General features: G+C 45.8%; 3 protein-coding genes across 6 annotated transcripts in view; 1 reads left to right on the forward strand and 2 right to left on the reverse strand.

Annotated features, from left to right (window-relative positions):
* The window catches only part of TESK2 (testis associated actin remodelling kinase 2), a 97,046-nt gene extending 91,641 nt beyond the window's left edge, over positions 1 to 5,405 (reverse strand). Inside the window, exon 1 of one of the 3 annotated variants that reach the window (XM_087820394.1) lies at positions 5,099 to 5,405. The gene's annotated coding sequence lies outside the window, so the exon portion shown is untranslated. The remainder of the gene's footprint in view (positions 1 to 5,098) is intronic. The other 2 variants (XM_016199257.2, XM_016199256.2) reach the window with 2 other exon arrangements.
* Positions 5,406 to 6,668: 1,263 nt separating this feature from the next.
* On the reverse strand, positions 6,669 to 11,798 carry CCDC163 (CCDC163 homolog). Its single transcript, XM_087820397.1, is given in 10 exon segments — positions 6,669 to 9,131; positions 9,374 to 9,507; positions 9,813 to 9,898; positions 10,184 to 10,251; positions 10,540 to 10,607; positions 10,716 to 10,902; positions 11,045 to 11,126; positions 11,237 to 11,576; positions 11,578 to 11,673; positions 11,755 to 11,798. Coding segments are annotated over 10 exon segments (1,224 nt in total). The 3' UTR covers positions 6,669 to 9,012.
* Positions 11,799 to 12,521: 723 nt separating this feature from the next.
* MMACHC (metabolism of cobalamin associated C) lies at positions 12,522 to 16,587 on the forward strand. Of its 2 annotated transcripts, XM_016199330.2 has the most exons (4): positions 12,522 to 12,604; positions 14,308 to 14,502; positions 15,204 to 15,356; positions 15,830 to 16,587. In XM_016199330.2, exons 1-4 carry the CDS (start codon positions 12,524 to 12,526, stop codon positions 16,244 to 16,246), a joined length of 846 nt encoding a protein of 281 aa, XP_016054816.2. In that variant the 5' UTR covers positions 12,522 to 12,523; the 3' UTR covers positions 16,247 to 16,587. The 2 variants fall into 2 exon arrangements, with proteins under 2 accessions (XP_016054816.2, XP_087676524.1); XM_087820398.1 differs by lacking the exon at positions 15,204 to 15,356.
* The last annotated feature ends 560 nt before the right edge of the window (positions 16,588 to 17,147 follow it).

Consider the following 17,147-nt stretch of genomic DNA (forward strand, 5'->3'; position numbering starts at 1 on the left):
TTTCCACAGTCCCTACTTTTGAAAAAGATCCCACGCAAATTGCCCACGCAAAACACTGACCAAAAGATCAATACCACCCTAGTTTCCCACATTGCAGAAAGAAAATTACGTCATTCTATTACATTTAATGCAGGAAAAGAGATGACAGCCTCTATACAACTTGTTCAGAAGACAAATTAATAAATAACACCATATTACATCTGTATAATGATTTACAGTTTACAGTTAACAAAGCACTTTGACCCACACAATAATTCCATTTTCTCGCTCCTATTGGATTTAAGAAATGAAGGATTCCAATGGAGAAGGCCTTTCTAACCAAGACCCAAAATCCAAAAGGTATAAAGGAAAAGGTTGAGAAGTTGGTCTACATAAAAATCTAACAGTTCTGCACGGGAATAAATTAAAAGAAGTCAGAAGACAATATCAAAATGGAAAAATATTTGCAATACCATAGACAAAAATGTTATCTTATATGTATGATATTTATATATCACATATAAAGAGAGAGAGACCTAGAAATCAATAGGAAAAGAGACCTATGACCCAACAGAAAAATAGGTAAAGAATTTAAACAGATAATTTACAGAAAAGATGGTTAACCTTAATATAATTTTTTAAAACCACTCTGAGGTATCATTTCTTTCCTATCAGATTGGGAAAACTTCAGGTTTGATAACAGAAAAGCATAATATTAACAACACCAATCCTAGAGATAAAATGCTTAAGTTTAATTTCTGCCACATTAGCTGTGCAATTTAGGTAAGTCACTTAAATTCTCTATTCCTCAATTATTCATCTGAAAAGTGGAGATAATAATAATACCTACCTCAAAGGGATGTTACTAAGATTAAATGAGGTAATTATATAAAGCACTTAGAATAGTATCTGGCACATAGTAGATACCATATAAGTATTAGCTGTGATACAGCTAATGTTGAGTGTACAGGCAATGTATATTGGAACAATCACTAAGGAAAACAACTTGGCAATGTTTTTCATAGTTATATAAAACCTCTGACTTAGTAATCCCACTTTCTGCAAATTTCTCCCACAAATACTCTTGCACACATGTAAAATGACATTTGTTCAAGGGTCTTCATTATGAAGTTGCTTATATCAAAAGACTGGAAGCAACACAAATGTCCAACAATAAGGAAATAGTTAAATTATTATACATCCATTTAATGGAATACTGTGCAGGTGTTTTGTTATTTTATAAAGCAGAAACTCTCTATATATTGATCTGGAAAGATTTCTAAGATATATTAAGTGAAAAAACAGTATGGGGGTGAGGGAGGGAGAAGGTACAGAACAGTGGGGAACCATGAGTTAACGTTTGAATGAAATGGAAAAAATATAATATGTAAGCATTTGTCTAAAGAAAGTCTGAAAGAATATAAAGAAACTAGTAAGAGTAGTTGGAAACGGGCATGGAACTAGGTGGATAGGGGATAGGCATAGGAGTGACACTTTTACATAAAACATAAATATGCAAACATTAATTTAACCATTTGAATGCGTTACTTAGTCAAAGATTAAATTTTAAAAAAAAACAACTAAAGCTCACAAAGGATAAGAAACTTGTCTACAATCATATAGCTAACAAGGGTTGATTATACCTAGGATTCCATTGTTTTTCCTCGTGTGACTCTGCCTTTCTGAAATTTTCAGAAATGGGAGACTTAAAAAATATCATCAGTAGGCTTTTGTTTTTTCTGAAACAACCACTCCTCTGAATGCTCAGCAAAAATAACACTAGTGAGACCACACTGAAGTCATCTCCATACAATGACTTAAAAAATAGTATGATACTCATTGGTGGTCTAAAACATTCACTATCACACACGCTACGCTATGTAATGATTGGGCTTCATTTACTGAAAGGAGATGAAATTCTTACAAAAGCCCTTATCACAGGTTTCAAATTCCAACACAACATTCATGTGACAGAACAACAAAGTGTACGACACTAAGAAAATGTCTACACTTTTACGAAGTGTACGACACTAAGAACATATCTATAAACACTTTCACATAGGGAAAAAAAGCATTAAAGCAAGTCAGCTTTCTACTACAAATAAGACAGGGAATGAGTACATGTAAGTATGTAATTTTCTGTTTACAATTAGCATCAATACAAAATGTTAGTGGGGATCCTTGGGTGGCGAGTCCATAGCGTAGCCTCCCAAAACATATACTTTTAAACACAATTAAACAGGCCCATCATATGCCAAATCGCAAAGGATTTATGTTTGAAACTATACCAAACATACATCTGTATAAGAGAATAATACATCATATACCCAGGGCACCAAATCTCTGAGGATCTCGACATTAATTCACATACAAACGTCTGTACCACCTAGTACTGCTTTCTAACAAGTGCCAAGGGAACGTCCAACGCAATTCTGAGTCCTTCAGTTCTGACCAGCCCCACCTATAGGACCCAGTATCTCCTCTGTTCCATTTCCTGCTATCATACTGGGCCACTATGACACTCATACTGATGACATATTCAACATATTTAGCCCCTTACCCTCCCACTACTTCAATAAACTACACTTCCATTCCCCTTCACCAGCACTGAGACAGTTACGCCGTTTTTGTTTTTACCTTGAAATACTGAACTCTCAGCTTTCCCATTCTGTAGTGCATAGAAAACATCTTTGACCACAGTTCTGTTTGGGTCCTTATTCTCTAAGCACACCAGTCCCTCTGAAGGTTTTACTTCTTAGAATCCCAGCTTGGACCCTCAGGGTCCATCATATCTCCCACACTATCGCTAGTAGTGTAGTCACTCTGCCTTTTTTTTCCTTGTAAATTCCAATTCTAGATTAACCCAACCATCTTTTTTGCCCTCCTGCTCTTAGGCTGCTGGAGAAAGTGTAAAATCCATACTACTGAGCCCTATTACAAATAGATTATTTCTAATTTTAATGTGGTCAGCAATCTTTTTTTTTTTTTTTTAACTCAGTCCATTTCTCTTTCATTTTCCACTGAAGATTTCCATGGTCATAACTGTAATACTCAAATCACAAAAACTCACCATAGTTCATTCCGTCTCCAGAGAAAACTGACTTCACAGATAACTGATCACATCAAGAAAATAAGGCCATCAAATTCCCTCACCTTCTTTCCCTTCTATCACATCATTGTCCACCTTGACTTCGATCCTTTTGATGTCAAAGATGAAATTTATCCTAGGTAAATTTCCCCTCACCTTACAAAACTGTTTCGCCCATACGAAGAAGAAAAATAAACATGTGCCATAGTGGAAAGAACACAGGTTTCAGAGATAGGCAGATCTTGTTCAAATTCTTGCCTATAGTCTTCCCAACCGTAAGAGGGATACTGACTGCTTCCTAAATCACAAGGCTGTTGTGATCTATAAAGTATCTTCATGGCACCTGGCATATAATATATTCTCAGTAAAGATGTTTCACTACCATCGGCTCTCCTTCACAACCTACACTTGTTGAAAGAATTGGTTAATCCAGAATTGGCATTTACAAGAAAAGAAAAAAAGCAGAGTGACTTTACACTACTAGTGACAGTGTGGGAAATATGATGGACCCTGAGCGTCCAAGCTGGGATTCTTTACTCACTGCCTCCCATTTACTCCTCGATCTACCATGATCTGGCTACTGCTATTATTGCCGTCATCATGCTATCTAAAGGGTCTTTCAAAGGAAACAAGTGATTTAATTGCAAAATTCAGCGGTTTCTTCCCAATCCTATTTCTACTTGACCTCTGGAGCACCTGACACTGCTCACTCCCTCCCTCCTTGAAACTCCTCCTTTGGCTTCTGTTATGCCATTCTGCTCCAGTTCTCGTCCCATTCCTTTAAACTCTCTTTTTCAGTGTCTATTACCCTTCAAACAATAATGTTCCTTGTGGTCCACAGCCCTTCTCTTCTTTCAGTATTACCATCCATACTAAGGCTTCAAATATCACCCATATAAGTCTCTGCTGATCCCTCACATTTATGTATTCAGTTCTAACCTTCCTCCCAATCTTCAGACCAAAATTTCCAGCTACACACAGTAATATCTGAAAAACACCTCAAACTGAACTTGTCCAGAACCAAATCCGTTACCTTCCCTCAGAGTTATTTCTGTTCCCCACTTGGATCCACCCCATCAGCCAAGTCAGGAACCTCCCAACTGTCAACTTTGTTTTGCAGCCTCACAGAACTGCCTGCCATTCTCTTCGCCTTCCTACCATCATTCCAGTTTATTCCCTCTGATCTGGATTAGCACCCTAGCTTCCTGCCTTCTTAGGCTTTCTGCCTCCACACCGTCTTCACTCTCAATTCTTCCTCTGCATGTTCATCAGAGATAATCGTACCAAACTCGTTGCTTACAAAACCTGCAATGGCTCCCCAAACCTAAGGAATAAAGGCCAAATTCTTCAGCAAGGTTTTCCCAGGGGTATCAATTGAAAGGTTTTAAAATCAGACAAACCTGAGTTTTATTCTAGCTAAATCTGAATGCTGGCTAAGTCCAGAGTCTTCAAAGTGAAGGGAAAAGGCAGAGGAGGGGAAAGGAGGGATGCGAAGAGGGATGACGGAGAAAAGAGAGGGAGGCAGTAGTGTCTGAGGGGAGGGAAGGGTCTTTCAGGGCAGAAGGGGGTGTTTTCAAGGGAAGAGTACGTTTGAGGGAAGAGAGGGAGACCAGATCTCTGAGGGAGGAGGGTGTAACTGAGACGAGGAGGCTCTCGGTGTGGAGCTGGAGGTCTCAGAAACAGTTTTCTGAGGAAATGAAAGAGTTTCTGAAGTGCGGCAAGTCCCTGAGAGGAGTCAGGGACCAGGTCCATGACACGAAGGAACTTCTAATGGGTTCCAGGCCTCCGAGGCTGTGGGAGTGAGGGGGTGGGGGTGGGAGCTGTCCTGGGACCTTAAGGGAGGTGAAAAGGGGAGGGGAAGGGGTCGAGGAGTATCCCCAAGAGCTGAGAGGGGCACCTCTGGGAAGCGAAGAGGTCCCGTCGGTGTCGAGCGACGCAAGCGCCAGAGCTCCGGAGACGAGGCTGGGTAGCAGCCGCGCGCGCGGGCCGGGGTGCCCCGGATTTGAGCCTCATGCGCTCTCTCGGCGTTACCTGAGGCGGGACTGAGCAGCCAGAGGGGTGCCTGCGCGAGCGGGAGGGGGAAGCGGCGGCAAAGAGGGAGCATAGTAGCCCTCGCAGCTCGGAGGCGGCAGCGGCTCTTAGCCCGCAGAGGCGGTGGGGGTCCTTCGCGCAGAAGCCTGCGATTCCGCGGGGCTAGCAGCGGCGGAGGACGAGGAGTCTACTGCCATGGCCCCGCAGTCCGGGCCGCTCCCCCCGCCTGTCTGGCGGGGCCAGGATGAACGGGCCCGCGAGGCACAGAACGCAGACAGGAGATCCGCTGAGATCCCCAGCCGCCAGCAACTGAAACGACTGCCCGGCCGGTCAGAGTTGGGGGCGGAGCATCAACGGGTCACGCCCTTTCCTCAAGCCCTCCCTCATAGCAGCCAATCAGTAGTCAAGCCTTAATCAACGAGCTGGTGGGATTGCCCAATTAGGGTCAGGAGTGCCACGTGGTATGAAATGGGCACAATGGGCGTCCAGAAAAGCCAATCAACAGCCCTAGGCGCCAACTCGGAGGACGAAGGGAACCAATAGGAAGGAAGTGGAGGTAAAAACATAAGAGGCAGTGTGCTGGAAAGAAGGAAACCGAGGCTGAGGGAATACACCTGGGGGGTACCGCAGTCCTAGAGCCTCGCCGAAGGTGGGACAGTAAACAGAAAATGGACCAATCAAAATTCTAAACACATAAGCGAGTGGTAATTGACAAACGCAAAAGAAAATGGATTCGAGAGGCGCGGCTTTTGGGCTGGTGAAGGTATAACTCAGTAAGACGGTTTGTGGAAAAGTCTAGTGAACGCAGCGTCCTTCCAGGTCTCAGTGGGGGAGGGTGACATAAACAATTATTGTGTTAACGACTTGAGATAGTAACAGCAGCGGGCAGGGTTAAACAATTCACCTAGGTAGGGAGCAATTCATCTAGGTAGACTAATTCTGGTGAAGGCCTCTTGGAGGAGGTAACACTTGAGTTGACTTGAGGATTTTGAAACAGCTGGGTAGAGACTAAAATTTTACCCAGCTGTTCAACAAGAACATATTTCTTCATGCTTTACATATGCCTGGACCTTGGGCACTCATAATCTTATGCCTGAGCAGACTGGAAGAGGACTAGGGCTTCCAGGGCAAGAGCAGGCAAAGAACAGTGGGAAATGGGCCTTCTTGCACCAGCATTCCCTGGGTTTAGAAATCCACCTTTCCTATGTATTTAGGCTTGTCTCCTGGACCTGCTGTCAAGTGCCTTGACAGATGAGTGGAATTTGAATACAGTAGTATCCTCAGTTTCACTTTCTGTGGTTTCACTTACCCCTTGGTAAACTGTGGTCTGAAAATATTAAATGGAAAATTCCAGAAATAAACAATTCATAATTTTAAATTGCAGCCATCCTGAATAGTGTGATGAAATCTTGTGTAGTCCCGCTATATCCCTCCTGGAATATGAATCGTCCCTTTGTCCAGCATATCCATGCTGCATATGCTGCCCACCCGCTTGTTATAACTGTTGTAGTATCGGTGCTTGCTCTGTTTTTCAAATAGCCCTGAATAATGTCTCATTCACCTCATGTCATCTCTTCACATAGGCATTTTATCATCTCACATCACAAAAAGGGTGAGTACAGTACAATAAGATATTTTAAGAGACCACATAATTTTAATTACAGTATATTATCATTCTACTTTATTAGTTGTTAATCCCTTACTGTGCCTAATTTATAAATTAAACTTTATTATAAGTATGTATGTATAGGAAAAAACAGTATATATAGAGTCTGTTATTCTCCGTGGTTTCAGGCATCCACTCGGGATCTTAGAACATATTCCCCATGGATAAGAGGAAACTACTGTAGTTGGAGTACAGTAATGTTTTTAAAAGATGTGTAGTAGAAAATAAAAATGGAAAGATAAGAGGTTAAATGTGGGTTGGGCTTCAATGCCAAATTTGTCCTTTCTTTTTTATACTGTGTATAAAAGATTCCTGAGCAGAAGAGAAGCCTTAACAGGACATTGTTTTGGGAAGATTAATTGCTGGCTCACAGGATCTCTGAAGGAAGAAAAGAGAGCACCCTAGCCCAGTCACCTTGGCCCAAAGCCTTTTCTGTATTATTTTTCTGGAAATAAGTCATGTGCTGCCACCTAGTGACAGTTCAAATACCACTGTTCCACATAGCTATTAAATGTTTCTGCTGTTAGAGCTCTAGCACCCTGGCAAACCTGTCTCCCACAGAGCCTGATGCAAAGTAGTTGATAAATAAGTAGAGAACTGGTAGCAAGTACAATTAATTGAATAATGCCACCATGCCATATGTATCACCTGACCAGTAAAATATTTAAAATTAGGGGTTCCTTACACCTGGTTCAGCAGGAAGATGAGCCTTGATGGGAAGTTTTTTGGTTTTGTTTTTTTGAACAGGTTCTGTTTGACCCAGGCCTGATCTCTAGCATTCCACTCTCAGCAATCTCCCTAATGCTGAGGAGTGTCTTATTCAGGTGTCAAAGGCCACTCTTCATGACCTGTCTGCTAGTTATGCCACGGCCTTGCATACACCCCATAAAGGAAGCAGTTTCTGCCATCAGCCTTTTATGATGCTTTCATTTCAGACAACTCTCTCCTCTTCCCAGCTGGACTGAGCTAAGAGGTGGAACCTTTACATGATCCCACTGCACATCTTAGCTACCAGAACTAGTATGTATTATGCTCAATAAACATCCATTTGGCGGATGAACAGCATTATCTTTTGGCTATATTTAGCAGTGGAAGAGATCTCATGATAACTCAACGAGATGCTATTAAGGAAATCTTGGACTGCACTCTCTAAAACACAAAGCCCAGGTAAGGAGAAAGTAAATACTTCCCTAAGTCTACCTAGAAAGATATATTTTCCAGAGAGCAACCAAATGGTGGAAGGATCAGAACCAATAGCCACAAGGCATTTTTTTTAATTTAACAGGAAATATCAGAATGCATCACTCCTAGTATACCTAAGTATTGAATCATTAAATTTGTTTCAGTTAATAAATATATAAATTTGTACTTACTAAGCTATAATGTAACCTATTTCTTACTGGAGGTCACAGTCAAAAAATTCTGAAACCCACTGGATTAGACGCAGAGAGACTGAAAGAGAGACCAGGGAGTAGACTGCTAGAAGTGTAGGCTGGGCTGTTAAGGATGAGGAGGTGTGGAAGGGCTAGAGTAAGCCTCAAGAGCAGAAACTGGAGACAAGGGAAAAAAGCCTCCTCTTGCAGGTCCAGGGCCCACCATAATGCCTTGTCCTCCTCTGCATCCCCACAGCAGTACTGCCCCAGAGCATTGTCCTACCTCATTCTACCCACTGGAATGGGAGCTCCCACTTCCTTCCAAATTCCACTGAGCACACGGTTTGAACTCAGAAGGTACAGCTATAAATGTCTATGAACTTGCATTTCAGAAAGAGAAAGATGGGGCAGGAAGCAGTCACATTACAGGAGGAAGAAAAGGTACAGCTGTCTGGGGTTCGATTCTGGCCAAGGGCACATGCCTCGGTTGCAGGCTCAATCCCCGGCCCTGGTTGGGGCTCATGCAGGGAACAACCAATCGATGTTTCTCTCTCACATCGATGTTTCTTCCTCTTTCTCTCTCCCTTCCACTCTCTCTGAAAAAGCAATGGAAAAAATATCCTCGGTTGAGGATTTTTAAAAAAAGAAAAGAAAGAAAAGGTACAGCTGAGTCTATCCCATGTGGGTTCTGATTCACAGGAAACACATCAGGGAAGGTTAAACCGTTTTACTGCAGTTGGTGGGCAGATGGGCAGGCAGTGACAGGAAGGGCAGATACCAGCTAGATCAAGAGAGTAGGGGCAATAAGCCCAAAAACAGGGCCTTGGAAGGGAAGGTGAGTAAAGAAGACTTTATCCTACGACTCTTACAAGTCCTTACAGGTCACTCAGGAGTATCTTGGGGCCATTAAAGGACAGGTCCTTCTGCTCAAGGCTCTGGACGTGGAGCTTAAAGTTGCTGGGTTTCAGGTTAGAAAGGGTGCTCTTCTGGAGATCTAAGAGGAGAAAGGAAAGAGAGAACAAACCATCAGCCAGCACTGTGATACACAGAACTAGGCCCTGGGCCTGGCTAACGGGGACATGCAGGCCTGACTTGGGATAAGTAGCAACAGAGGTCGATGGATTCACGAAGAAAGAGGCAGAGACTCCATTCTACCCAGTGCCAAACGATTAGGCAGGTGGCATTAGAGCACCATTCAGATTCAGCTTCCCCCAGAACTGGGATCCCTGCCCTTACCCTCATCTAGCTTCCTTAAAAGTTCCCAGCTACTACTACTGTCCTGACGACTGACTTCAGAGCTAGGTGAAGAGACAGACATGGCGAACGTGGTAGCCAGGGGTAGCTTAGACTGGAGGACGTGAATGGAGGTCCTGGAAAGAGAAGCAAAATCAGAGGCAGAAATGGTGATGGTGGATCAAGGGGGCCGTTCCAGCACAGAACTGTCCTCCTTCCTGAGGCCAGAACTCCCCCTTTATCTTCCAAACATGTAAAGATACCTCAGTGACTCCATGTCAAGTAAAGAATGCCCAGTACTGCCCTTATGCGCTGTAACCCAGATACTCATACTGTCCCCGTCAGCCCACGTCAAATATAGGATAGCTGTACTTTGGCCCCTAATGTCTGGCCTCTGTAAGACAAATCCCTTCCATTGCCATAGGCACCCACACACCCTGACCTGAGGTCATGCTCCCGCCGGGCATCCTGGGCGTCTGTCCTGGCAGCCTCCTTGCCCTCCTGGCCACTCTGCAACTGCTCCAACATCTGCCAGATTATGGTCCCAGGTAGAACCAAACTCTCCCTCTCCAGGAGAAACCCCCCTCCCCATAATTGGCCTCTTCAGCACACTTGAAACCCTCAAGTGGGCAAGGACAGTTTCTCATGACCTGGAGCAGATGGCTTGGGAAGAAGAGCTTTGAAGAGAGGTAGAGTCATCACAGGGAAGAGAGAGAGAGATGGGAGAGAGTATCCTGGCCTGCCTGCAGAACAGGACAGAAAAAGGAGAGGGCCTCAACAGATTTGAAGGGATAGGTCCAATCTCGGTCCTACCTTCCAGCTGCGGACCTGAGCTTGCCGCCCCTCAGCCATCTGTTTCAGCATCAGCTCCTGATGCTGAGCTGCAGATAAGACAAATGTAAGAAGGTTGTTCTCCAACGTCTTTCCTTCCTCCTCCCTGCCTTGTGCCCACTCTGGTTAAATTGGGATAGAAGCATTCTGGTCCAGCTGATAGGAAGCTTCCAAACTGACTAGGGAGAATAGACTCACACCATTGGAGGCAAGACAAAATATTTGCCCAGACTTCTTTGTAGCTCAAGCAGTGAGAGCTATGGCCACTTACTGGGAGAACAAGGCTTTCCAGGAAAGGGGACAGGTGAACTCATACCCTCCCTCAGTCTTTGACTCACTCAGCTGGTCCCGCAGCAACTTCAGTTCCTCCCTCAGAACCTCTGACTCCTCCCACAGCAGCTGCCTCCTGTAGGGATGACAGCAATGTCATTCTAAGGAGCGAATCAAGAAGCCCAGAGGAGGCTACCTGAGTACGTGGAGTTCAAAGGCCAGAAGAAGTCCTGTCATCACTTACTCATTCTGCAGCTCTTGATGAAGGCCACTGGTAGCACTGCACTTCTGTGGTCCTGCTTGTATTTGGGTTTGGGCCTGTTCCTGCACCTGACTTCGAATGCCCCACAGTTCCCTTCTCAGCCTGTCCAGGCGTTTCTCCAGAAGAAGGGCCTTCCGCTCTGGGCCCGCCTGCAGTAATCTTAGTGATGCTATAATAGGACAAGTTGGGGGGGGGGGGTCAACCCCTCTAAGAGCTTCACATGAGACAAATGGACACAACAACAGGTCTGCAACAAAATTGTTTGCATATGTATGAGGCTTTGTGTATGAAGAAAAGAACTGGCCAGATACCTTCCAGGGCACCGATTTGGTACTTCTGCTGCTCTTGCTCTTCCAGCAGGCCATGCACAGCTTGTCTTAGTGCCTCAGTCACCTACCCAGGCAGAAAACCACATGAGCTACTGTGTAAGGGACTTCCCCAACTCCTGGCATCCTTGTCTCACACAAACACCACACATACACACCTAGGATTCCTAGCCTCACCTGAGCCTGGGATCGAAGCTGGGATCTAAGAATAGTAACTTCATCCCAGAGAGAAGATGCCCTATGGGCCTCAGCCCAACTCAGCCTCTCTGGAACAGTAGGAGTCTCTAGAGCCCAAGGCTGTTGAGTTTGGGCTCCTGATTGGGGAAGCAAATGATGAGGGGAAATCCAGGTCCCAGTCAGGTCTCCTGCTGAGAAATAAAGAGGGGACAAGTGCAAGACTTGGGTGGGCAGGGCGTGGGGGGCAGTAAGGAGGGACAGATGTTTAATCAGGAAAAGAAATAGTTGGACACTTGGAAGGAATAATGGATGGTACAGGCACTGGAAAAGGAAGACCATGAGAGATCTTCCTGAAGAGGGATTAGAGATCCTGAAAGGGGTTAGAAAAACGGACAATACTTACCTGCAGCAGAAATGCCAAGGGGATACAACCGCTGCTACAAAAGAAACACATGCATATTCAGTGAGATCTGAGTCCTTTAACCCACTCGCATACCGGGTGCCTCACTTCCCCTTACCTTAATCCTGGCCACATTTCCATCAGTAGCACTGAGAAGGGCATCGAGCTGCTCAGACCAGCTCAGGTTCTCACTCATAGCCCGCGGCAGAGGGTCTGTGTCCCCGGCGTCTTGTGCCCTTGCTCTCCAGCACTGGACAACCGACGCACAGCCCAGGAAAAGTCACAACGTCAGATTGAAAGGGAATACCAAGGGTAGGGATGCAATATCAGACCAAAACTGCGCCTCCGGGACTAGTCAGGGGAGACGCGTTCTTGGGGAACTGGGGGAAAAGTGGGATACCCTGATATGCACATATCAGGAGGGAGTTTAAGGTGCAGAATCTTGGGCGAGACCTCCCTAGACACAGGATACTAGCGCCATCACGCCAAACTCCTGCCGCCGCAGGGCTCAAAACTTTCAGTAGTAGGCCAGGAAAGTCTAACTTTGGACTGGCTGCCGCAGCGCCACTTGGGAAACTGAGTTCGCTTCTCGCGGAGACAACCCGTGGAGGCGGCTCCAGAACTACGTTTCCCTGGAGGCAATAATACGTGCACGCATACCCCCACCGTGAAGCTTGCCGGGAAACTAAGTCTTTCTGATTCTGTTGTGGTTGTTTCCAAGGACCAAATGAACTACATATCCCAGGATGCATCGCGCAGAGTCAACCATGTCCCGCAGGGGGTCCCACAAGTTTCTGGGAAATGGAGTCCAAGCTACCCTGAAAATTAACGGTCCGGGTTATCCTTGAGACTCCATTCCCCAGCAAGCTGAGCGTGTAGCGTGCAGTATGGAGCCGCAAGTCGCGGAGCTGAAGCAGAAGATTGAGGACACGTTGTGCCCCTTTGGATTCGAGGTTTACCCATTCCAGGTTTGCTTATCCCTCTTCCGGTGCTAGGGTGAGGTATATAATTGGCCTCGGTGCTACTGGCGTGAGGCCCGAAAGCCTTTTGGTTCTTCCCGAGCGCCTCTAGTCCCGTGTGCATCTGACCTATAGGGACAGAATGTCAACGCGGGCTTGGGTAGGTGGGAGTTGTTGCACGTTTGTCCTTTTACCCCTATATAATGCTGGATTGATGAATGGGAGACACTATATGATCCAGTAACCTTGTGGCAGTGTCACTTACATAATCTACAGGAAGAAAGGCATGCTTAAGGCCCAGTTACTTTGGAAGCTTCCCGAAGGAGTTAGGAGAGGGCAAGTCCTGGAAAGTTGGCATGGCTAGAACTTGTCATTTGAGAAGGGAAGGGAAGGGCATTCCTGATGTTAAACAAGCAAACAATTGGCTGGTTTGTTCCATCCACCAACAGAAGGATAATTCATGATGTTGCCAATCACCAGCACTGGGCTGAGTACAGAAACTCTGCACCCCACTGACACAAATCTTGCACCACCACCTCCCCTTGTTTACATAATTCCATTTCCTCATTATCCAGTGCCCCCTCCACTGAGCTGTTTACTTGGACACAAAGCTAAATCAGCTCAGATTGAACCCTTTGCCCCATGCTTAAGAGACAACCCACTCTCACCCCTTCCACTGAGTGGCCCACAGCAGTGCTGGAGGAGGATATAGAGGAAGGGGTAGGTTGGGTCATTTTGAGAGTGAGGGCTTTCCAGAAAAAAATGGGAGTTGCACTTTATATGAAAAGATAGATTGAAAGGAAGGAGAGTCATGTAAATCCCAAATATCAGGAACAGCTTGAGTAAAGGTGGTGGGTAGCAGGTATGGGGGACAATAAAGATGCCTATCTCATGGGTCAGGTAGACTTGGGTAGTTGGAACATACTGAGGCCCTGCTAGTCATTCTAGGCTCCTACTTCTCTCACCTCCCCACCCCCACATCACATCAGCCACCAGGACCTTTAGGAATCTCTCCTAAATCTCCCAAATCCATTCTCTTCCATCCAACACATCTATGCTCTGGTCCAGGACATTTCTCATTTGGACTTACTGAAATAGCCTCCTTGCTGTCATTTTCCCTCCAATCCATCCTCCACACTCCAGCCAGATTGATCTTTCTAAAAACTAATCATGTCATTTTACTCTTTAAATTTTCAGTGGCCCTGCATTACCAAATTAAACCCATATTCCTTAAATTGGTATTCAAGGCCAGTCACAATCTCACTCCTACTGATCTCTCCAGCCTTCTCTCCCTCTACAGACCCTTCACTTCTATTAAACTAGACAATTTGCTATTCTCCAAAGATACTCTGTACTTTTTGCCTGTCTTTGTTTATGCTGTCACCTCCATTTAGAATACACACCATATTCTCCTCCTCACATCAGCCTGTCAACTTCCCTCCCAGCCTTAAAGACTCAGCTTCCAAGCGTTTTCTAATTTCAGTGGACCTTCACCTGGCCATCATTGCATTAATCACAGTACAATCAATTTCTTTTTGTTCCTAGTTGTTCATGAATTCTCTATTCTAAACTCCCTATCAAATTCACAGGTCCCCCATAAACACACATCACAGAGCATCAATAGAAATGCAATGATTAAATGAATGAGATGGAGGCTGGAGCAAGATATTTAAGGCCTTGAATGCCATGTTAAGGTATTTTCTGTGTTCCAGGTGGCATGGTACAATGCACTCCTGCCTTCAGCCTTCCACCTGCCCCTGCCAGGACCTACCCTGGCCTTCCTGGTACTCAGCACACCTGCCATGTTTGACCGGGCCCTCAAGCCCTTCCTGCAGAGCTGCCACCTCAAACCGCTGACTGACCCTGTGGACCAATGTGTGGCCTACCATCTGGGCCGCGTTAGAGAGGTGAGCAACGTTCATATCCTCCCCCCCGCTTCCAAATCTGCAACTGCTTCAAGCTCCTCCAAGCTCAATGCAGGATCTAGACCTACCTAGGGTTAGGAGCCACTTCCCAGGTAGGATGATATCCTAAAGCCAGCCTTGACATTGTGATCTCTGCCCATTCTGCCTTCTCAATCCATGTTCGGCCACTTTCCTCTAGCAGTCCCCCAGGTCTGAAATCAGTCTCACCCTACACTGGTGGGCAACTATATGAACCTCAGACCAGATTTCCCTTGACCTCCAAGTGAAATAGGAATAAGCCCAACATCCCCCAGGCATCTCTCACCTCTTTGCCCTAGACCTGGAAGCTTTATGTTGTCTTTGGGGCCTTTTGAGGACAAAACAGTATTTCCCCACCACACACTCCCATGCACATACTTACATATATACACAAACACTGGGTCTCCCATGTCGTCCTCCACACTGGGACTCTGGAGGGCAGAGCCAAGTTACTCCTCATAATGGGGGTTTCTGAGCAAGACCTTCAAACATGGGCCAAGGGCCCTCCTGGACAGAATATCATTTTCTTCACACTGGACTCCCCCTCACCCCAAGCTTAAGGTTGTTTTCCCTTCAAACATGACTTTCGAGGACAGGACCTTGTTAACAGGATGTTACGATTCCTGTCATGCTAAAAGGAGCCAACATCTTGTCCTCCATCCCAGAGGCTCCCAGAGCTGCAGATGGAAGTTATCGCTGACTACGAGGTACACCCCAACCGGCGCCCCAAGATTCTGGCCCAGACGGCAGCCCATGTGGCCGGGGCTGCTTACTACTACCAACGACAGGATGTAGAGGCTGACCCCTGGGGGACCCAGGTCAGAGGGCAAGTATGAATGACTAGAGACTAAGAAAATCGTGAAGTCCCATCAAAATGTCAGGCCTCATTCTTCCACCTCCCATGGGTAAAGTGTATAGAAACAGTCCAGGAAAAAAGGTGTTCCCTGCCCAGGGGTCCAGTCCCATGTGCTTTCTGGAGTCCTGCCAGGGAACACATCAGGTCAGAGAACCTAGTCTATTCGTAAAACTGTTACAGAATGAAGGACAGAGCAGTGATTTGATCAATGGTGAGGCTCAGATTAAGAAACCCTTCCTCATGGCCAGAGTAAGCTCATGAAAAGGGTTTCCCAGATGGAATGCGAGAACCCAGCTACAGCAATGACAGAGGCTCACATGTGGAATCAGTGTCCATTGAATAAGAATAAATGAATAAGCCTAGTTGCAGTGATGGTAGTTGAACGTGGTGCCAAGGTGACATCCATGACCTTGCTTTTCTTTGCCCTCTCCCCAGCATATATCAGGTGTGTGCATGCATCCCCGACTTGGGGGCTGGTTTGCCATCCGAGGGGTGGTGCTGCTGCCAGGAATACAGGTGCCAGATCTGCCACCCACTAAACCCCTCGACTGTGTACCAACAAGAACTGACCGAATTGCCCTACTTGAAAGCTTTAATTTTCATTGGCGTGACTGGGCTTACCGGGATGCTGTGACACCCCAGGAGCGCTACTCAGAAGAGCAGAAGGCCTACTTTTCCACACCACCTGCCCAGCGCTGGGCCTTGCTGGGCTTGGCCCAACCCTCAGAGGAGCCTAGCTCTGCATCCCCTGAGCTTCTCTTTACCACAGCCATACCCAAGCCTCAGAATCCCAGCAGAGCCAGAGGATGGCTCAGCCCCAGGGCCTCACCACCCGCATCCCCTGGCCCGTGATACCCTCCCTCCCCTGTGGGACCCCTATTTATATCAATGGTACTTGCTAAGACTTATTTTGCTTTGGCAAAGTAAAGGTTTTATTTTGGGTAAAGGATGATTACTTTTGATAAAAGAATTATAGATCTTCAATGAAGATAATAAGGCCCAGAGAAGTTTGATCAAGACAGCAAGAAATCAAAGACCAAGAAATCAGTATTAGTTAATATTTCAATAGAAAAATAAGACCAAGGCAGATCCTGAATTCCCACCTGCCTTGGAATATGGAATTACTGCCTGTTAACCATTTCTCTGCATAGGCCTTCTCTAAGTAATGATATAAATAAATAATGTCTCACTGTTGTTGTGTGGACTGAATTCATGTAGAGCATTTCTGAAACAGTGCTTAGCTTACTGCAGTGTTATCAGCTGTGCTTGAAGGCCCTGGGGATTCTGTACTGCTGCTCATGTCTTGCTGTCTGAATACTGGATGGATAGGTAGGCTGGGATAGCTTGATAAAGACAAGTGTCTGGAAGGGCACCATATGATAGATACATTGAAGTATCCTCAGTTCCGAATCAGCCCTAACCTTAAGGGCCCAGGAGGAACCCCAACCCCCACCAACCACTACCTCCCTCAGGACAATGGTATGAATGAGGGCCAAAAAAAAACACTACCCTCAAATCAAGGCTAGAACCCAGGGAAGGTCAGAAGTGTTCAACCCTGTGCTTTTGATTCTGATGGTTCTATCCTACCAACACCAGCCCTGTGTCTTCCCCTCCCCACTTCAGTTCCAAAGTTAGAGCCTCTAATTCTGATCTTTTACAGGGCCAGTACCAGGTTTTTATCACAAGACAGTCTTGCCCAGGCCAGGTGGCTCAGTTGGGGCATTGTCCTGTATGTATACCAAAAGGTCTTGGG

The sequence above is a fragment of the Miniopterus natalensis genome, chromosome 9 (assembly GCF_054644295.1).
Source record: "Miniopterus natalensis isolate mMinNat1 chromosome 9, mMinNat1.hap1, whole genome shotgun sequence".
Taxonomy (NCBI): Eukaryota; Metazoa; Chordata; class Mammalia; order Chiroptera; family Miniopteridae; genus Miniopterus; species Miniopterus natalensis.